Source organism: Cucurbita pepo, chromosome LG14, assembly GCF_002806865.2.
Source record: "Cucurbita pepo subsp. pepo cultivar mu-cu-16 chromosome LG14, ASM280686v2, whole genome shotgun sequence".
In the NCBI taxonomy this organism is placed as follows: Eukaryota; Viridiplantae; Streptophyta; class Magnoliopsida; order Cucurbitales; family Cucurbitaceae; genus Cucurbita; species Cucurbita pepo.
This window is the reverse complement of record NC_036651.1, coordinates 5702157-5724000: the sequence shown is the minus strand read 5'-3', so window position 1 is coordinate 5724000 and position 21844 is coordinate 5702157. Positions and strand designations below refer to the sequence as shown.

At 34.8% G+C, this 21844-nt stretch overlaps 3 protein-coding genes across 4 annotated transcripts; 2 read left to right on the top strand and 1 right to left on the bottom strand.

The window, feature by feature from the left end:
• Positions 1–986: 986 nt before the first annotated feature.
• LOC111810801 (serine/arginine-rich splicing factor RS40-like) lies at positions 987–5838 on the bottom strand. 2 transcript variants are annotated; one of them, XM_023697596.1, is made up of 6 exons: positions 5477–5838; positions 3617–3727; positions 2459–2571; positions 2077–2330; positions 1312–1977; positions 987–1216 (listed from the first exon to the last, which is right to left on the bottom strand). In XM_023697596.1, exons 2-6 carry the CDS (start codon positions 3720–3722, stop codon positions 1192–1194), a joined length of 1164 nt encoding a protein of 387 aa, XP_023553364.1. In that variant the 5' UTR covers positions 3723–3727; positions 5477–5838; the 3' UTR covers positions 987–1191. The 2 variants fall into 2 exon arrangements, with proteins under 2 accessions (XP_023553364.1, XP_023553365.1); XM_023697597.1 differs by lacking the exons at positions 3617–3727; positions 5477–5838 and adding an exon at positions 2796–3338.
• A 3729-nt stretch (positions 5839–9567) lies between these two features.
• Positions 9568–16522, top strand: LOC111810755 (DNA topoisomerase 1 beta-like). The gene is made up of 16 exons (XM_023697529.1): positions 9568–9767; positions 10267–11423; positions 11586–11780; positions 12445–12525; positions 12986–13045; positions 13226–13320; positions 13483–13639; positions 13731–13856; positions 13959–14039; positions 14137–14227; positions 14371–14504; positions 15322–15390; positions 15470–15559; positions 15667–15770; positions 15850–16018; positions 16099–16522. Exons 2-16 carry the CDS (start codon positions 10281–10283, stop codon positions 16165–16167), a joined length of 2664 nt encoding a protein of 887 aa, XP_023553297.1. The 5' UTR covers positions 9568–9767; positions 10267–10280; the 3' UTR covers positions 16168–16522.
• A 1161-nt stretch (positions 16523–17683) lies between these two features.
• Positions 17684–20595, top strand: LOC111810833 (syntaxin-52-like). Its single transcript, XM_023697640.1, has 6 exons — positions 17684–17805; positions 18441–18662; positions 19295–19500; positions 19588–19688; positions 19790–19834; positions 20405–20595. Exons 2-6 carry the CDS (start codon positions 18448–18450, stop codon positions 20522–20524), a joined length of 687 nt encoding a protein of 228 aa, XP_023553408.1. The 5' UTR covers positions 17684–17805; positions 18441–18447; the 3' UTR covers positions 20525–20595.
• The last annotated feature ends 1249 nt before the right edge of the window (positions 20596–21844 follow it).

Here is a 21844-nt window from a genome sequence, read left to right as displayed (position 1 = left end):
AAAATCCACCTCTAAATATAATATTAAAAAATGTAAAATACTCTAATAAATTTTAAAATATTTGACAATAAAAATATAATATAATCTTCGATATAATTTCTAAAATTTTAAATTTTAATAGTTTAATATAATGTTTTATATAGAGATACACGAGCATAAAACTAATTTCTTTGTCGTATTTAGTTTAGTTCCATATGATGTTACTTAGTCCTATTCATGATTCTGGTATTTGTTGTCATGCATCATCAACTAAAACATGTTGGGACTTCAATAACGTCCTACAACGTTATATCAACCAAAAGAAGCTTATATATCATGGTTTAGTCCTACGAAGTTAAAACAGCTGGTGAGTGTGAACATGTCTCGTGGTCGATGAGGTTAAGTCTTCCACAATACCCAAATGCTATGATACCAATTGTTGTAGCGTAAGTGGAGGTAAGATCGATCGCACTTATACACTCAAAAACATAAATAAACAAAAAGACACAAATTTACGTAGTTTTGAGAGAAGAAATTTTCCTACATACATGGATGATAGCTAATCACTGTAACCAAAGTATTTACAAGTGTATCTCTTACACTCTCGCACTCTCACACTTGCAAAATAACTCGCGGTTGCCATTTGGCAAATACAAAATGGCACTCACTCTACATCTCATAGCAACGGTAGATAAATTTTTATGTAGGCATAACAATATTAATGCTCATACATGAATCAATATAACTCTTGTATCAATGTCGGAGAATATACCAACCTGAGAGAAGAACTAAATGAATCCAATAGACCCCTAATAAGCCTTATAATGGCTTGTTAGACGATTTAATTAAATTGCTTATAAAAGCAACGTTAGAATTATAAAATCACTTTTGACGATCTATTAATTAACCGTTGGATTAGAACTCAAAACACTACGAAAACTAATTTTGAAGCACTAAAAGCAATTTTTACTTTGTTTCTTTGTAAAAAGCCTTATGAGAACCCAAATGGAGCAAACTTGTTGTGTGTTAACTCAAATCTGGCAACAAACAGCATAGCATAGCATAGCATATATCATCCATACCATCGCTACAAACTGAAGCATAAATGTATAGAAATCAGCAAAACAAACCCTTGTACTAAAAATGTTAACACCACCATTATACAACTAAAAACGTACTCTCTTCTAAAAACCAACCAGATTGAGATCAACTTCATTCCTCTGCTTCAGGTGAACGGCTGCAAAACCATCACCACACATGGATGCAGGGATTAGATGAATAATTCAAACAACAATTTGAAATGAAATAATAAAACGAACTCCAGCTACAAACCTCTTATAGCCCCGATGCTTCGGGCTCTGAGTCCCACCATAACTCGGGCTATCCCCTGGTTCGGCTATTGTTTTTGGCCGCTGATCATGACCATTGTCCGGGTTTGACCTCTCTCTATCACGAGGACTATAGCTAGTTCGACGTTCTTCGCTAGGACTGCCCCTCTCTCTCCCGTAAGGACTGTGAATTCCGCTGTGGGCTCGCTCACCATTTGCTCTTTCCCTCTGATGGGGAGCAGGAGGACTATGGCTAGGGGCCCTAGCATGGTCACTTGATCTCTCTCGCTCCCGCTCTCTCCTATAAGGACTATGGCTAGGGGCCCTCGCATGGTCACTTGATCTCTCTCGCTCTCGCTCTCTCCTATAAGGACTCTGATTGGGACTACGACCACGACCATATTCAGGAGAACCCCTCTCCCTCACTCTCTGGTAAGGGCTTGGACTACGACGACTTCCATAATCAGGACTAGCCCTGACTTTCCTATATGGACTGCGGCTAACACCATTGCCATAATCAGGGCTTCCTCGCTCTCTTCTATAGGGACTTGGGGATCGCCGTTTTCTATCGGGAGACCTATCACGAGTCCTATCTGGACTATACCCATTTCTTTTCTCGTCGTCATCTCGAACAGCGTATTCCACTGAAATCACTCGATCCATCAATTTGCTGTACACAGTAATGATAATTAAAAGGCATACCAATAACTTAACGTGTACACACCTGCCTATAACAAGTGAAAATATCAATGTAACTAAAAAAACTAACCTCATGTTTGTAATCTCCAATGCTCTAGTGGCATCCTCCTGCAATTCATACTGGACAAATGCAAAATTCCTTCGAATCCTTACGTTCAATATCTTACCATAAGGATCGAAGTGCCTCTCCAAATCCCTTGTCCTAGTATGATATGGGTCAAAGTTAATAACAAATAAAGTCTTGGAAGGTTTTGTATTAGTAGAGGATCTCCTTGAATCTCCTCCACCTCTGCCACCACCTGGTCTTCTAATGCCACGCTCTTGCTACAGAGCAAAAGAATGATCGATCAAAATAGAGTTGAAGATATAGTAAATAAAATCAAATAAAAGTTTCACAAAGGGATGGAAAGGAAAGAGTTAGTTGGAAGTTCTGCCATATCAATTTATATTACTTTGGTCCACTCAACACGTAGTCTGCGACCCTTTCGGCCAAATTCTCTCCGATCAAGTGCACGGATAGCGTCTTCAGCCTCTCTCTCATCCTCCATGTAGATAAAAGCAAAACCTGAAAACCAATAAAAACAACTAAAACTGAATAACGACTTGGAGATGAGACACCAACAATGATAAAAGATGAAAATTTTCCCACCAAAGAATTCCTCTAAATGCAACATAATTATTCTATAACAAACATTCAACAAACCACAAAAAATTCTTACCATAAGAAAGAAATATTTGCAACCACCGTGAAATCTATAAACTAAGTTAACAGTGAATTTAGCAACAGACCTTGTGTTGTGAATTAAGTGGTGTCAAGGAGCAATAATCCAAAACAGGATGTCTCATGGTAGGTCTACAAATAGAAAGTGCCTTCTCCATTATTCTGCAGCCTCAGCTAAGGTTGACAATGTTTCAAGCTTGAAACAATGTATGAAATTGTAGGCAGGCAAAAGTCATGAGGAATGGAAAGCAAAGTGTCTGAGGAAAATGTAAGATGGCAGTGCCAATGAGGATCGGAATGAATCTTCTTGGAAACAAGAAGAGGAAGCGGTGTCACAGGCGGAAAACTCAATTGTGAAGAGCCATCCTTATCCAAGAAGATTATGAATATGCGAAGAAAATCCTGCACCAAAAAAATTCTGGCCAAGGAGTTTCAGGATTTAAAATACACGCTCTTCTTTTCTCAAATTTTTTTAGAATCCTCCACCAAAAACTTATCAAATGTTGCCTTCTCTGATTTCCATACGCTGGATGATGCCCATTCGTATTGCAAGGCACCAAATGCAATGAGAACAACTACTACTTTGGAGGAATTTCCATCAGCTGAATTGCCTTGCCGGATAGAGAGTAACTTTTTCAGATCAGTAATTTGCATCTATTAAAGATATCAGCAACTTTGCAAATTGCAAGTGGCTTGTATCGACATGATACTTTTTTTTCTTTTCTGCAATTGATACGTATCGACATGACACAAATTATATGCTACTTTAGAAGAAATTCAGGAACAAAACACAACCGCGCTCTTTTGTGTAACTAGAATACGCCTTATAAGTTTATTTAATAAAAAAGGAATTAAAACACAAACAGATTTTCTATGGCTAGAAGCTCACCAGATTTCATATCTACTCTATCAACTTTCCCATATCGACTAAAAAGTCTTTCCAGATCAGGCTGTCGAGCATCATACTCAAAGTTTCCACAAAAGATTGGCTTCATACTTCCTGAAAAAGGTTAAAAACACAATAGAACATTTAATATATCTCTTTTATTCATGATTAGAAAAAAAAAAAAAAGAACATTGAAATACAACATCAGTGTTCGTGAAACTAATTTCACCACATCAACCAGACACCTTTTATTTTAACAAGAAACAAGCTTTTCATTTATATATGGAAAAATGAAGAAAAAGTTCAAGGATACAACCACCCCAGGAGGAAGAGACATAAAATGACAACTAGAAAGAAGTACCAAACATTAACAAGACAACTATTGGAAAATAACCCTGAGTGAAGAACATATAAAATAAATCCATAACAACCATGCAGTTACCTTTTGCAAATAAGTATGTTCAACTTTTGTATTTTTAAACATATCATTACCTTTATATTTATATAAATACAATATTTTTACTTTTATAATATAAAATTAAAAATTTTGTTTCTATAGCATTTAAAAACATACAAATGAGACATCAACAAGAAAGCTATTTGACACTAATCATAAAAGTGAAGAACATATTTAAGAATCCACGACAACTATGCACTTAATCTGAAAATCAGTTAGCAAGTCCGTGTCAAATTGTTTTTCCTAAACAAAAAAATATATACTTTAAATGAACTTTTGGTTCATACAAAAAGCTTTTTAAGTTTGACCAGCAATATTCAACCTGTAGGTCCTAAGTTCCAAGTTCTAGCCACTTATAGCCACAACTTTTTGTGCTATAAATGCTTTCTGAAGCCTAGCGCAAAACACAAGGTGCAATGGAAGATTGCAAAATAGTTGAACCATTAGATAGACAAACTGAGCTATCTCATTGACCATCGTCACAGAGGAATCATTTTTGTAAATGCCTGACCATAATCATCCATTGGAAGTCCATAATTCCAACTATTAACCACCTAACAGCTAGCAGAAGAATATACGAGTTGACATTAGCATAACCAACAGTAATAAAAATAACAATCCATGGATAAATTTGACTCTGCCGTTGAAGGAGGTTTCTCCTGCAGGGGCTGGAGCCACAGGCAGATAGATGGCCTTAGCCCCTCGGTTCTTTGAACTAAGGACACGATTAGTGTTTCTTGTGGGGTGTGGGGGATGTTGTATGAAGGTCTTTTTCATCATGAGGATGGTGAGCCTAGAACTGCGAGCAGCCATGTGCAGAGTGTTTAAGGGGCTCTTATCTTCTAGGGGTATGTAGCCTGGTCATTCCAGATCAACCCATAGAGGTGTTAGATATGGCAAGTCAGCTCCACAACACACCTCTCTATTCCGCTTCATCGAGGATGCGTCCTCCCTCTCTTCTCTAATGTTGAGGGGGCATCAATCTGCAAACTTGGTAAGCTTCTAAGGGTTTTCAAATTTATCAATCTCATTGCAACCTCAATCGACCTTGACTCTCATTCTGGTTTTTTTTTAACTTCCACAGCACTTGCCGTTCGAAGGAGCACATATCTTCCATCTCCCATGTTCATTTCCTCCTTCCTCTTCATCTTAGTTGGACCTTCCTTCTAGCATTTCATTCTACTTCATTCTCCCATCCTGACTTACATACTACAATTACGGCTAATTCAGTTGAAATGGTTAGATCTAGGTGGGGAATCATTCTGTCTCGGTCAACCAATGTGTATTTTCCCACACATATCCAAGCACACAATTCACATCACAATTTGACATAGATACGGAGCCTAAAAGAATGCAAAAAAGTCAAAGAGATTCAAACAAATAATTCTAAAATGAGAACCACTTACTAAGATCCTTAATGCGCTTCAAATCCAAATGGTTCAAGCTCCCGAAAACGTCGCTACCGACTTGAATCTTGCTGAATCGTAACTGAAGGGAAACTAACACACTGAGTCAATTACCGTGAGTTATGGTCGTCGCCGTCCGCCGCAGATCGGGCTATCAAGGTGTATCTGTAGCAGATCCAAAGACCCGAGGGCTGGATCGTTGCAGATCTGAGCCGGGTTTCACCGTCGCCTGGTTGTGCCCCCTGAGGAGCTGCGTCACCGCTGCCGTCACAATCGCCGCCGTCGTAGCCGGTGTCGAACAGGGAAGGGATTTGCGATAGAGAGGAAGAAGTGCGTAGCCCTCGAGGTGCTTATAGGGTTTTTTTTTTTTTCCCCTTTTTATTCCTTTTTTTTTTTAATCCCTATTTTAAATTAAAAAAAAAAAAAAAAAAACGATTTGGAAAGAAAAATCCAATTCGTATCCTAATTTAAAAATCTAATTATGATTTTTTTTTTTGTATAATTTTAAAATTACTTTATTACCCTTAATCTTTAAAATATATATATATATATTATCTTATTTTTAAAAAAAAAAATTTAGCATTTAAAATTCAAAATTATCTTTAATATTAGTATACAAATAAATAAATAAATAACGTTTATTTACGCTCTTACCCTCTCTTCTTTCATTCTTCCATCTCTAAAACGAGCCCTTTCATTCAAAGTGTATATACGATAACGAGAAGAAATATGGAATCAAGGGACCCTTAGACAATATTTGAACAAAGCTGCAGATTGGAGTTAAACATTTGAGCGTAATACAAAAAAAACGAGTAATACTTTGAGAATTTGGGTCGTAATTTTGAAAAGAGCATGTACAATATCAACTCGGGTCTAATAGTCCCCTGTTACCGTAGCTATCGTCTAGGTCCATCTAAAAAACAAAGAATAACAAGAATGAATCTTACTCGTATTTAATGTTCTCGAGGCTATATGTTCTAGCTAATCCTTAAAGTTAACTAATTCCGTGGTTTGGTCATCTAACCCTATTAGGCTTATACTTCTCTCGAACATTTTCAGTCATAGTATAAGGGTGTAAGCCATCCATCGAAGTTTCTCGAGGTTATAGTGCATTTAGCCCGTTGATACTAATCTCTTTGATCTAACTAAGACAATACGCGATCGGCGTATAACTTAGGGATGCCCACATCAAATCTCAGGCTCTAGGGTCGATCCAATTGGTTTGGATCATGTTTCCCTACTAGCAACCTTTCTATGGTCTCCGTAATAGGTTTCATACGTGTCTACTACTGAGTACTAACTAGAAGCTCCCTCGTTGGCACCTAATAAGCTCCTTATTTCTATGTCATTTCTAGACTCTGGCTTTCGCTAAGTACAATCAAAACTCTCTTAGTAGTATCCTCTAACGTGTCACAGGCTCTAAATGAGTACCGTCATGTTCCTATATGTTAAGTAAACCTTCACCAGTTGAGGCGAGCTCGTGATCAAAGATTGTACTCTAATGATATGTACATAGTACTAATCAAACCAACACAATTATGATCGACCCTAAATGTGGCTCAAGAGGTCAACGTATTGTAAGGCTCGTTAGTCATGCATAAATTACTCTAGGCTTGGTTCACTGCCTTTCTAAACTCCAAATTTCTTAAAAATTCTGGGAGAGATTTTAAAATAAGTTAGAATTCTAGAAGAAAAAAATCACGACAAAAAATGGTCGAAATAGATTAAAAAAAATTATCACTGGTTAAAAAAAGAGGATGTGGTTTGTTTAATTGAACCGACTACGTCATCGCCTTCCTCTAGTTAATAGGAGACTCCTACATGCATGACCAATTTTCTCTAAAAATCAAATTCGCTCGAGGGTTCCAAGTGTTATCTTAAAATGGTTTCCTTAAAATTCACCTCTCGATTCAAACACTTCCCGAGCTTGTCTCATCTCACTTTCTTATACAAACTTGTTAGTTTATGGGTTCTTCAAATGGTAAGAAGTTAATTACGGAGTTTTTAGAGTTTTTCAGCTTTCGATTCCTTCACTAGAGTGGTTCATTTTCTCACCACGAGACAGTAGAAATTTTTTTGAGCAAACGAGATTTAGCCTGAAAGAGAATTTTTCCATTTACAACTACCACCCCTCAATCCGTCAATCCAAAGACCTAATATTCCAAAAAAAATAAGTAAATGGAGGCTAATTTCCAAAAAAAATTATGTAGGGGCTATTTCTGTAATTCTAACTTTCAAGGGCTATTTTTCCAAATCTAAATTTTTTAAGCTGTTTTTCCAATTTTATTTGCAAAAATTTTAAAATAAATTCCTTTTCTTACGTTTTTATTTACAATAAATATTTTGAGTATTACAAAAAAAAATTAGGCTGTTAAATATAAGTTTCATCCATTTGAATAATTAATTAAATTACATTAAATTTTCAAAATATTTTCGTAAGGTATTACATGTAAAATTTAAATAATAGTTTATTGGGTTAAATACTACTTTTTGTTTTATTTCTTTTTATTATGTATAGTTTGGTTTAGGTTAGAACAGAATAACCACGTGTTTAGAAATAATGTGGAATGAACTTACATTTTAATATTCGATTTAAAGGTTATACACTGGATCGACTTTTGGCTTATTGATCTTATACGTTAAATTTGTTATACACTGGATCGACTTTTGGGTTATTGATCTTATACGTTAAATTTGTTACATGTTGATGAAGATTTAGTTAAGTTTAGTCGTGTCGCCTTTATAACAATAAACAAATTTTTGGTTATTTAGTTCTGGATCTCTCCCGATTTGTAGTGCATCGTTGGTTTTTTAAAGTTTCGGGTAATCTTCAAAATCTTGAAAATAAAGATAGTTCCTCGGGTTTGAGCTTAGATGACGGCAGCCATTGAAGTTATTTTTCTTTATTTTAGTTGCTTATCGATTAAAATACACTAAAAGACGAGGTTTTTTTAGTAACATGTCTACCCGTGTAACATGAAGGCTAGGTAATACATGATAATAGGTTCTATAAAGTTGTTTTTGGTGTCACCCTTCAAACTAATGAAGGGTCAGCATCTGACCAAGAAGTCCTTTTTATCTACATCCCTCTAACGAACTCAAGTTAATTTTTTTTTATCTGACGTATTTTTTTACATCCGAACAACATATTTTCGTTGAGTCTTATGTTGAATGATTTTACCGTTAATATTTGGTTGATCTTTACCTCTACTCACTGATTTGTCAACTAACCATCTCGAAGTTGACCTATCGTCGTTAAATGACTAAATGCATGTATATTTATCAATAACAATTACCGACTAAAATGTTGTCTCATTATTCCTCTAAACCCGAGTTAAATATATAATTAATTACTTATATAAGTTTACAAGTGGATATATAAAAATTAAATAGTATAAAAGAAGCCTTCATCATTTTAAAACCTAACACAATATCTATAAATATGTGGAGTTGATAAAAAAATAATTTTATTTAAAATTTTTTTCGATTACCATCCTTTAAACTATGAACTTAATTATTCTTACGGTTTAAAATAAACAAAATAAATGAAAAAAAGACGGATAATTAGTTTTAACCTTCCACAAATACGAAAGTTTTGTAAAAAATATAACATCCTTTATTAATACGTACATTGAAACCATATTATCAATAATTGAACCACTAAAATTTTACCATCGTAACAACACGGTGACTAAAATGTTACCATCGTAACAACACGGTGACTAAAATCTTACCATCGTAACAATACGGTGATATCCACAAATACTAAAGTTTGGTAAAAAATATAACATCTTTATTAATACGTACATTGAAACCATATTATCAATAATTGAACCACTAAAATCTGATTAAAATTGAACGAACGTTTATTTTAAAGTTTTAAAGACAGATATTAACGAAACATCAGATAAGATAAGATCAGATAAGATAAAACTTTTTGAAGATATATATTTTCTTAAATAAATTATAAAATTTAATGTATATATATATATTGATAAAAAAATTTAATTAACAATAATAATAATAATAATAATTATTTAATTGAAATATAAAGGGAGGAAGAGGAGGATCACAAATCTGTTGGTGGAAGACCTTCTTCCGTTTCTTATTTGGTTTTAATCTTTTTTTGTTTAAGAGTTTGGGCGAAACTAAATAAACCATCTCCTTCACGACAAACACTTCTAGGTTTTCTTCCCCGCTCTCCCTCCCCGTCTTCAATTTCTGCGCGACTCAGCTGCTCCCACCATCACCATCACCATCACCATCACGCCGGCCATCCTCTCCACCTCAGGTACTCTCTCCTTCTCCACCTCTTGCTCTCCACTTTCAGATTTCCCCCAATCTCACTCTGCTTCAGCTCAATCAACGCTCTTGCTTCATTCCCCTTCCCCCCTTTTCTGTTGCATTCTAAACCTGCTCTTCTAATTTCGGCCCCTTCTGAAGTATTCTAGTTCCTTTTTTGTGTTCGATTTCTGTACTCAATTCTCTGCTTGCTTGGATTAGCTTCTTTTATGTTCTAGGTCTAATTTTGCTGTTTCGGAGGTTTGGTTGAATGATTTAGTTTGAGCAATGAATATGCCTTTGGTTAGATTTCTGAGGCCCAAGTTTTTAATCCTTTTACCCTAATTGTTGATTTTTTTTTTTTTTTTTTTTTTTTTTTTTTTTTTTTTTTTTTTTTTTTTTTTTTTTTTTTTNTGTGTGGAGGCTGTTATTGGTGCAGAAACTGAAATCCCCTCTGTCTTCTTCGTCTTCCAAGGCACTTACGTAAACTAATTTCTGACTCTCTGTAGTACATAGCTGCGGAATGGCTGTTGAGACTTTCGGAAAAGCTCCAATGTTTGATGATGATGATGAGGACAACATGCCCATAGTTTTCAAGAGGAGTAGTGCATCTAGGCAAAATCAGTTAAATTCGGAAGTTAAGCATTCGCAATCTCAGAGGTTGAATCAGTTATCAGGAAGGCCAGGTTCTGATGCGTGTTCGGCCAATGGCCAAAGCTCTAATGCTCAAAAAAGGATGACTTCGTTGCCGAAGACATCGCCCATGAGGCCTGAAATAGGAAGTCAGAAAGCATCCAAGTCCTCTATCCAGGAACCGCTTGTTAAATCACTTGGCACAACTTTGAAAGTCTCAGATTCTATGGATAGCCGGCCCAAACAGTTGGCGAATGCTGCTGTGAAAGAGGAGAATGATTCTATACATCCTACTCAAGATAATAGTGACTCTGAAGATGATAAACCATTGAGTATTAGATTGAAAGGGAACTCTAACCATCCCAGTAAAGGGCCTATACCAACAGTACAAAAGAATAAAATAAAAAAATCCTCAGAAGATTCCGATGATGAGGTTCCTTTATCATCGAAATTTCAAATGAAGTCTGCTTCAGGGGTATTGGGTGGTAGACAACATGGTTTTGATGAAAAGAAACCATTGGATTCAAAAGTTCATCAGAATGGTTCGACCTCAAGGGATAAGCTGCAAAAGCCTGCTGTTGTTTCCAGCAAGAGACCTCTTCCTAATGCAGATTCCCATTCCTCTTCTCAGATTTCATCGAAAAAGCCAAAGCTTTCAGACTCATCTACTCCTTTGAGTACCAATACAGTATCATTGAAAGCAAAACAAGAAGTAGCTGACGACGATGACCATATTCCTATTTCACAGAGAATGAAGATGTCTGCAGCAGTGAATAAGTCATCAGGTTCTAAGAAAACAGTATCAAAAGTGGCTTCTTCTTCAATCAAAAAAACACTCAAGAAATCCAAAAAGCCAGTCAAGAAATCCAAATATGTTAAGTCCACAAAGTTGCTGCCCAGTTCTGGTGATGGACAGAAAAAATGGACCACCTTGGTTCACAATGGTGTCATTTTTCCACCTCCATACCAGACTCATGGGGTGAAGATTCTTCATAAAGGGAAGCCTGTTGATTTGACTCCTGAACAAGAGGAGGTACCCCTCCACCTGGCGTGTTACATGCACAGCATTTTTTTTTTTCATCTTCTTCAATTTTTTATTTTATATATTTGCATGTTATTTATGTCATTCCCAGTTCATTTTTACCATTGAATTGTGGTGAATTCTTTGATTGATATGTAATTTTGTCGTTATCAGGTTGCAACCATGTTTGCGGTGATGAAGGATACAGATTATATGCAAAAACCGAAATTCAAAGAAAATTTCTGGAATGACTGGCGCAAATTACTTGGGAAAAACCATGTCATTCAGAATTTGGATGATTGTGATTTCACCCCAATATATGACTGGTATCAGACGGAGAAGGAGAAGAAGAAACAGATGACTACAGAAGTAAGTTTGTGATGTTTTAATCTTCCTGGTTATTTATATATATTTCCATCTTTACGAGTTACAATGCAAACAATGCTTCTCCAGATTTCTACATCTCTCTTGGGTCTCGATTTATTTATTCATTAGCAAAACCTAAGAAGTAGGGATGTTTTCGATGAAAAAGGATGACTAGTTTCATTTCCAAATGTTACAAACTTATTTTGATCTGGTTTATTTTTAGGTTTTTCAGAAATCTATCCTTTGTTTTATTGTTCGTATATTTTTCTAGATGCTTTGCTTTCATGTCAACTTGTAGGTTTTTGTTTCATGTCTTGGTTATATAGACACATTGCCAAGGTGTACAATCGAGGTGGCTTTACTCCATTTCTCAATGTGAACTATTCATTTTTTTGTTATAAGGAAATATGAACTATTCATTATTCAAGACATAGTATTTTTGGCTGCCAATTAATGTCTAACCATAATAGTTATTTCTAGTTGATACTCAATTTCAAATTACTTTGTTTTCTATTCTAATTAAGGGTAAATTTGATGCATATTTTAAAGGAATTTTTTAATTGATTGATCTGCAATTTTGAATGAAGGCAACTATGAGCTTCAAGTCCTTTTCAGGCATTCAATTTAATTAATTTTGGTCTCACATTTCTGGGATTTGTTTGTCTAGGAGAAGAAAGCTTTGAAGGAGGAGAAACTGAAACAAGAGGAGAAGTACATGTGGGCTATTCTTGATGGGGTTAAGGAGAAGGTTATGCTCATTTGCCTTTTTCTTCGTGCAGTTTGGATTATGCTAGTCTTGAGGATATGTTTTCTTTATGCTTTAATAACCTGTCATTGATGTATTCTAAGAAGCTAAGAAGCACAGGCACTTTAGTTTGGCTAATGTATGTTTGATACATATTAAACACTTGGACACTATTGAACACTTCTTAAGTACTAAGCAAGCACATAGGATGGAAGTGAAATTTTTTGAGAACGAAATAATACTAATGGTGATGCTTGATTAATTACATTGCAAAATGTGTTAAGATACTTGTTTACGCTTATGTTTTGTCTTTTTCATAATAAATTACTAAATTCATGCCTTGGTTGCTACTATGTACTTTGTAAGTTCATTGTAGGAATCCATTTTATCTGCGATTTTATCCATTGAATAATTCCAGTAGAGCATGTACACACATTTTTTTGATTCTTAATATGGATCTCAGGTTGGAAACTTTAGAGTTGAACCACCTGGATTGTTCCGAGGCCGTGGAGAACATCCAAAGGTACCATGTTTAGAATTCAGAAAGTTAAATATTTACTAGCATTTATGACACACTCAGTTAATTATTCAAGGTACTCTTTGAGGAGATTAGTATATGTTTTGGTATTTGGATGTTCATAGTTTAAATTTACGTGGAGATTTGTTACTTGATTCAGCTTTTAAAGCTTGGTTGTCTTTGCAGATGGGGAAGTTGAAAAAACGCATTCGCCCCAGTGACATCACAATCAATATCGGAAAAGATGCTCCGATCCCCGAGTGTCCTATACCTGGTCAAAGGTTTGTCTCTTTACACCACTGGAAATAAGTTACATTGAAAATATTGCAGAATAAGGGGTCTATTATGTGTCTAGAAATTCATGAGACACATGCCTTAACTGTCTCAGAATTTCTTGGTTTTATCTTTTTCATATTTTCATTCAGTATTGAGTTTTTTGACAGGTGGAAGGAAGTGAGACATGACAATACGGTTACATGGTTGGCTTTCTGGAATGATCCAATAAATCCAAAAGAATTCAAGTATGTATTTCTGGCTGCTAGTAGTTCACTGAAAGGCCAGAGTGACAAAGAGAAATACGAGAAAGCAAGAATGCTCAAGGTATGCCATTCATTATAATTTTACAATTCTTTGTTGAAGTTGTAGTATGGAATCATCATCATGTCTGTTGAATCCTTGCTGGTTTGTGTAGGACTACATAAAAAACATAAGGAATTCATATACAAAAGATTTTACGAGCAAAGACCCAACACGAAGGCAAATTGCAGTTGCCACTTATCTCATTGATAAACTGGCTCTTAGGGCTGGGAATGAGAAGGTAATGTCATTCTAGCCAATTTATGTTTCCATGCATGCATTATTTAATATTTTCAACTATTTTGATCTGGAAGAGTTAAAAGATGTTTGATCCCTACCGCAGGATGACGATGAAGCTGATACAGTTGGCTGCTGTACACTGAAAGTAGAGAACGTCAAAGCAGTACCTCCTAATCTTCTGGAGGTAAACGTCTTTAAGCTTATTGAAATAGGAGCTTGAGAGTTGAGAGATGTCCTGTTTTTAATGCCAACAAGAGATGACCAGTTTTCTTTAAATTCAGTTCAACTTCCTCGGTAAAGATTCAATCAAGTATGAAAATACTGTCGAGGTTGAGCTCCCTGTTTTCAAAGCAATCACACAATTTCAAAGCGGTGAGCTTGTTTATTTGTTTTTCTTAATCCTTTTTTTTTTTTCCTTTTTCTCTTTCTTTTTTCTCTTTCTTTTTTTTCTTTACACAATGATGCATCAATGCCATGACTGAGGCTGTAGAGTATCGTGTTTTTCAATTCTTCAGGAAAAAGTGGAAGCGATGATCTTTTTGACAAGCTTGATACAAGTAAATTGAATGCTCATCTGAAGGATCTCATGCCTGGTCTCACTGCAAAAGTGTTTCGTACATATAATGCTTCTATCACACTTGATGACATGGTAAAATATTATTTGAAATCTCGGTTTTTCAATCTACTCATAATTTTTTTGCGGCGAACTGATTGTGAGTTAAAAATTTGTGGTAAACTAAGGATTAAATAGAATTATCCTTTTCAAAATAACTCTAGCAGGATGTATGATTCTTAGCCACGGGTCGGCAGAGTGCGGTTTCACAATCCCATTCTTTCTCATCCATTATAGGAAGTCTCGTGTACTCTAATCTTATTCCCAGGCTTTCTCTCTAGCCAATCAAAAAAATCTTGCTTATTCTCCTAAACCAAATACTACCTGCTTCACTTCGACTATGCACTCGAAACACATATCCTGGTCTTATAACTCTTAATTCTCAACTCTCAGGCTTCCTATTCTGATCACTGCAATCAAATGCCCCTAAAGTTCAATGGACTATTGCAATTGTGATCATTTGCTTTTCCTTAACGTTTTTTTGGGTCACAAACTTGTAAACGTTCAGTCATTTGTCATAGGCTAGGCTCTGATAGTGGAAAATAGTTTGTTCTATATCTTTCTCTCACAAACCATTTATTTCATATTTCTACAATATCTTAATTGATAGTAATGATGTTAAAGTTGAATGAGACATCAAACTTTAGACGTTTGCTCATAGGTGGTAAAATCGTGTTATTAAATGCACTCCATTGGATGGAGAAAGGCAGTTTAATGATTAACTTGCATCCAGTTTCTAGAAATCATTATGAATGTTTCCAAGATAATCCGTTAACTTTTGTGGTTTTCCTTCTTTTTCCTTCTATTTAATTTGGATTTTTAACAAGATTATTTATGGTGTTATCCATGATAGTTGAACAGAGGAACCAAAGATGGAGAAGTTTCAGAAAAGATCGTCACATACCAACACGCAAACAAGGAGGTAAATTCAGCTCCTCCTTAGGTTTTACTAGTCTAATTTCATGCCATTTGACATTAGCCACTTTTTCTATGAACTACAGGTTGCAATTATTTGTAATCACCAGCGGACTGTTTCGAAATCTCATGGGGCACAAATGACGAGATTGAACGAGAAGATCTCCGAGCTCAGGGTAAGAACCATATTTTTCTCATGGATGGTTCACCTTAGTTAAATAATGCCCCTACCAATCACTCTGTAGTTCTAGTGCATTTAGTTTATCCATCATTTGTTGTGCAGGACATTGTGAAAGAGCTGAAAATTGATCTAGATAGAGCAAAGAAAGGGAAGCCCCCTTTAAAAGGCTCCGATGGAAAGCAAAAGAGGAACTTAACCCCTGAAGCGTAAACTTCTTAACTTTACTTAAGAAACCCACATCAACATCTTCATTTAGTTTTTAACATTTAGGAAGCCGTGTTACAGGTTAGAGAAAAAGATATCCCAAACAAATGCAAAGATTGAGAAGATAGAGCGAGATATGAAGACTAAAGAGGATTTGAAAACCGTAGCGTTGGGCACGTCAAAGATCAACTACCTTGATCCTCGAATCACAGTTGCATGGTGTAAGCGTCACGAAGTCCCTATCGAAAAGGTAAGCATCATTTTCTTGCATTCGTTTATATCTCGCTTGCTTATGGAGTTTTAAGATTAAGACGTTAACCACCTCCACAGATATTCAATAAGTCTCTTCTAGCAAAGTTTGCTTGGGCAATGGACGTCGACCCCGACTTCAGATTCTGATTGTTGTTTATATTGCGATGGTCTAAAACCCAAATCATCCTTCGCCCCGGCTCAACCGCGAAAGAAAGTTAGGAAAGAAGAAGAAGAAGAGATGGAGTATAGGAAAAATTGAAGTGTAGTATTTTGCGTTACATTCAATTTTTTCTTCTTAATGGTGTTAGTTGCAGAGGGAAGCCCCCCCATAATGTATGCTTATTATCTAATCTCTAATTATATATTTGGGTAAAAAATGGGTCATTTGTGACACCTCCTGTCCCCCTTCCCTTCCCTTCCCCCACGAAGAAGCTGTGTTATGAAAACATTTGATGATATTATTCAAAGCTTTCAAACAGCATTTACACTAATTGTTCCAACATTTTAACCACACCTTACTTCTATCTTATTATACATTTGATGATTGTATAACCCCCTGCCTTTCTTTTCTTTTCTTTTCTTTTCTTTTCTTGGATTTGCTGCTCCCTTTGTTCTAGGGTTTAATTGGATCAAAATCAACCTATCATTCAAACTTCAAAGGTCTTCAATTAAACAATTAATTTTGTTACGGTGTATTAAGCTTTCTATTTGTTCAATTTGTTCATATTGCATCAATTATATTCTTAATTTTTCTAAAAAGATATTACAGCTAACTGTTCTTTTTTTTTTTTTTTTTTTTTTTTTTTTTTTTTTTTTTTTTTTTTTTTTTTTTTTTTTTTTTTTTTTTTTTTTTTTTNGTTAATTTTTTTTTTTGTAAAAACTTTATTTTATTGAAGTTCATGATTTTTTTTAACATTTTTATCTATTTTTTGGGTTAAATTAGAGGAAGAATTAACAAAATTTAAATCCAGCATAAAAATTATAACATTAGAGTTCAAATTGGTACCAGTTAACAAACTAACTTTATCCAAGCTCATAGTGATTTAATCCAACCTCAAAGTTCTAAACTACGATCAAAATATCAATAAAATGTTGATGGAGCATTTTTAGAAAAATTATATACCTCAGGTTCCTAACAGAGTTTATTTACCACTCAATCTAACCCTCTATTTTATTATTTTTTTTTAAAAAAATCTTACTTATCAAGATCTCGTAAAAAATCTAACCCTCTATTTTACATGTTATATTAATAATTAAGATCTCGTAAAAATTAAAATATCACAGATTTATAAGTCACAATGCATCATTAACATCAGTTTCAAACATTAAACATTCATAATTTTTAAAAAATAATAAAATACAGAATTTTAACTGTATCTTTAAAAGTCAACCACAAAAATATCAACCCATAAATTGAATTTAATTTTTAATTTTTTTAAAATTTAACCCAATGTTACAATTTTGGTTGAATAATTTAGATAAGTGGCCGCCCATGCGGGGATAATATTAAAAATATTTTGCAATTAAATATTTTTTCAAAAGATAATATTAAAAACATTTTGTTATTAAATATTTTATAAAAAAATGAAAAAGGAAGCATAACTAATCCATAATGAACGGAAGAGTACAAAACAGAAAACGACGCAGTTTTAATGGAGTTTCTTCCCATTCCCTTCCCTGGACCTTCTACGAAGAACATCCAACGTCGACCACGGGAATTTGACTCCCTCTCCCGCCGTGGTCAATACGACGTTGATCTCATTCATCTCAAATTGTGCTTTACAGGTGAATTTCCTGTTCTGATTTTTTCTTCCTTTCGCCTTTGATTCTGCTTCTTCTTCATCCATTTTGTACGTCAATTTCTGGAAACTGCCCGACATTGCATTGGATTATTGAAACGTCTTTCGTTCGTTATTCCGATTAACGCACCCTGATTTTTCCGATATATACAATTAGGTTTCGTTCAGCAGACGGTGGTTTATTTTGATTGATTCTTTTCCGGCCTTGTTTCTTTTGGTAAGATGAACGAGAGAAGTAGAATTATTCATCCTGTTTCGTGATATGTCTAGTTGTCATCAATTTTCCTTGTATTTTCTTACCATTTTTAATTTCATGGTAGATGGTTATATGAATTGGAATATTTTTCTTTTTAGCAAACCGAGCTATGCTAAGTAGATATTATAAATTTGAATATTTGATTATGTCATTTGGAAACTTTTAATTCAATCACCATCCGTTAGCTTTATGGGGTTGTGACATTAGGTGGAGGGGCATGCAAGCTGGATACTCTCTGATATGAACACAAAATTAACCAAAAATCCGTTTTGGTGCTTGTTTTTGGAATTGATTTTAGGAGTATTTATGAGTCTAATGGAGATGAGAGTATAATATACCGTTATTAATGCGTCTCTTCTTGTCAGGTTGTTGATGGCTTCTTCTGATTTATGGTTAAGGGAATATAATGAAGCCTCTAAGCTTGGGGATGATATCAATGGCATGATTTCTGAAAGAAGTTCCGTTCCTGCAACTGGACCAGAAGCTCAACGTCATGCCTTCGCGATTCGGAGGAAAATCACGATTTTGGGGACTAAAGTTGATGGCTTAGAGTCCCTTTTGTTGAAGCTTCCTGTAAAGCAGCCCCTGTATGTCATGTCTTAAATCGAATTTAGCAATATCCTTACTTGCATAATGCTATGCTAATCTTAGAGCATTTTGGTTTGAGTTCTGTTTCTGTTATGTATATACTCACGTTGCTTTAGAATCCAAGTAACAGTTGGATGCATAGTTGAGAAAGATATATGTACTAGTTCTTGGTTCTTGGCATCTTTGAGGGGACAACAAATGCCATGGTTCCCTCTCCCTCCTCTTCACTCACTACTGCACTAAATTATGAGAGACTGATGAAGGGGAGGGGAGGAAGTTCGGCGGAGTTCTTGCCGGAAATGTCCTCTGACTTTGATCCTTGCATCAATGAAGGCATAAGAACTATTTTTCAATCCTAAGGGACCAAAACTTTGAGATCGAAATTGTATTTGTAACGGTCCAAGCATACTGCTAGCAGATATTGTCCTCTTTGGGCTTTCCTTTTCGGGCTTCCCCTTAAGATTTTTAAAACGTGTCTACTAAGGAGAAGTTTCCACCCCCTTAGAAAAAAATAGTGTGAGACCCCACATCGGTTGGAGAGGAGAACGAATTATTTTCTCCTCTCCAACCGATGTGGGGTCTCACACTATTTTTTTCTAAGTCCAAGTTTGTTCTTTCTTGTGGTTTGCAGGTCCGAAAAGGAGATAAATCGACGAAAGGACATGCTTGCTCAGATGAGATCAAAAGTAAACCAGATGGCCTCAACGTTGAACATGTCAAACTTCGCTAACCGCAACAGTTTGCTTGGCCCGGATATGAAATCAGCGGATGTAATGAGCAAAACAGCTGAACTAGACAACCAAGGACTTGTTGGTTTTCAAAGACAAATCATGAAGGGCAAGTTTTTGTGACAACTCTACTTTCAATATATTATATACTTCCTTGTATCCCTTTTGGGTCTTCTCTGATATGATTTTGAAACAGAGCAAGATGAAGGTCTTGAAAAGTTGGAGGAGACTATAAGAAGTACAAAACATATTGCTTTGGCAGTTAATGAAGAACTCGATCTTCATACTCGCCTAATTGTACGTATGATTTCTTGTTTGCTTTATGAATGCTGTAAGAGTTCATTCCATGTCGTCTACGTTTAGTTTTACATGTCATCTAATCATACTTTTCTCTGCAGGATGACTTAGACCAGCATGTCGATGTTACAGACTCTCGATTAGCGGTAAAATTCTCTCTTACTATTCATTTTATGCTTTAGATATCTCTAGGATGTCGTAATTCATCACTAGTTGAAAAAGATATGGTAATATTTGTGTTATTGTTGCCTCTTTTACAACAATGACAAGAAAAATTGGTTAATTGATCTGGGGGCTTCACAGAAAATGAAACTGACTGTTGTAGAAAATATTCAACTGTAAAAACCTGATAATTACGTGTGCTTGATGATCTTGATCTCAAGAAGCTAATATGTCCTACGGATCCAGGCTTTTGCATCTCGATATTTCCATATTGACACGATATTGTCCAACTTAATAAGCTCTCTGATAAGCGTCAACAATACTAGATTTGCAAAGCTAGAGGTCCTTCTAAGATCCTTGCACACTTTCACAATAAAGCTACTTAACGAATGATTCCAACCATACCTGATCTCTAATGAACGTGAAACTATTGATATCTCAACGATCCTTCCATCAAATAAAAGATGAACGAACGTTAAATTTCTTGGAATCCTTTGTGTGTTACCCTGTGGTTTAAATCTTGGTTTTTTTTTTTTTTTTTTTTTTTTTTNAAGAGATTGGGAATATTGAACAAGCGAGCAAAGGGGAGCTGCTCTTGCTTGGGAATGCTTCTGTCTGTGGTAGGTATTGTGGGTTTAATTGCTGTCATATGGCTACTCATTCGATACTTGTAAACACAACATAACCATATGGGTATAGATTCTTCACTTTATGATTAATATCATCATCCATAATTGTCCAGTAATGTTAGCTTGTTCTTATGCTTCATTTTTGTCCTGTGGTTTGGAAATTAAATCAGATTAGAGAGAAAAAGAAAAAACTTGAACGATGGATGGATCAGCTCCATTACATAAGCAGTTAAATTACATAACAAATGTATGTTGTAAATGAAAATGTATATGTTGGATCATTATAAATCAAGGTTCTTTAGATGAAAAAACGGCATAGAGGAAATTACAGAGCGTACCATATGTTCATCTTATCGAGATCTTCTTTGTGGACTCCATGTAATGGACGAGATTGGAGTCTCACATCAACTAATCAAAGAGAAGATCATAAGGAACACTATTTTTATTGGTACAAAACTTAAAAAAAAAATCAAAAGTAAAGTCACGAGGATAATATCATATCATTATTATCTAAGGGATGAAATTAAAAGTTTAGACTCATAAATTAATACAATGACTTTAGGGTAAAAATTAAATTTTTTTTCTTTTTCTTTTTTTATAATAAAAAACGGAATTTTTTACTTTTATTATATGGTCAAAATTAAAATTATTATTATTATTTTAGTATTTAAATTATAATTTTAACTATTATAGTTTAAAATTAAAATCATGAAATGATGAGATAATTAAAAATGTGTAGAATAACTTTGGAAAAAGTAGTTTGCATGAAACTTCAAAGAAATTTAGTTATAATAAATTTGATTTTGTATTAATTTAAGTTTGATTAATTCTCGTATACATACTTAACTTGAGGGCTAGAGTATTTGTTCTCAAGAAAACTTGACGTATTGTTCTTGCATGTTGGATGAAGTCTCGAAGTCTTGATGTCTTAGACATTTCAAACGGATTTTCAATTTATTTTTATAGAAAATTTCACTCTTTCAAACCTTCTAGATTGAGATTTATGCGTATGATTATTTATTTAGATTTTAATAATAACTTTGATTATTTTATTTGACTCAAAGATGAGGATAATAATTCCAAATAGAAACATGGGGATACAAATCAATATAACAATTTATTACAAATAGAAACATGGGCTCGGAATACAATGAAAAATTAAAATACAAATTACTCAAAAGATAAAGACGAATCGACTCCCTCTGTGACCGCACAACTATCGAACGCTCTTCCAACTCAACTGGCAACCTACAAGCACCTGAAAACGAAATCACTAAGCAATCTACCAGTAGACTCTCATTGCATCATTAACCTTGTAAGTTATCATGGGCTTTTCTTTGAGTTCTAAGAAGTCGGGCTTAAGTT

Bases quoted from the DNA above. Each gene is read 5' to 3' on its own strand.
- LOC111810833 (XM_023697640.1), top strand. From the start codon at position 18,448: ATGGCTTCTTCTGATTTATGGTTAAGGGAATATAATGAAGCCTCTAAG. The intron at 18,663-19,294 runs GTATGTCATGTC...TGTGGTTTGCAG, and splicing joins CTTCCTGTAAAGCAGCCCCT to GTCCGAAAAGGAGATAAATC. The intron at 19,689-19,789 runs GTACGTATGATT...TTTTCTCTGCAG, and splicing joins ATCTTCATACTCGCCTAATT to GATGACTTAGACCAGCATGT.
- LOC111810755 (XM_023697529.1), top strand. From the start codon at position 10,281: ATGGCTGTTGAGACTTTCGGAAAAGCTCCAATGTTTGATGATGATGAT. The intron at 11,424-11,585 runs GTACCCCTCCAC...TGTCGTTATCAG, and splicing joins TGACTCCTGAACAAGAGGAG to GTTGCAACCATGTTTGCGGT. The intron at 13,321-13,482 runs GTTTGTCTCTTT...GTTTTTTGACAG, and splicing joins TGTCCTATACCTGGTCAAAG to GTGGAAGGAAGTGAGACATG.
- LOC111810801 (XM_023697596.1), bottom strand. From the start codon at position 3,722: ATGAAGCCAATCTTTTGTGGAAACTTTGAGTATGATGCTCGACAGCCT. The intron at 2,331-2,458 runs GTAATATAAATT...TTTGCTCTGTAG, and splicing joins TACGTGTTGAGTGGACCAAA to CAAGAGCGTGGCATTAGAAG. The intron at 1,217-1,311 runs GTTTGTAGCTGG...ATGGTTTTGCAG, and splicing joins AAGCATCGGGGCTATAAGAG to CCGTTCACCTGAAGCAGAGG.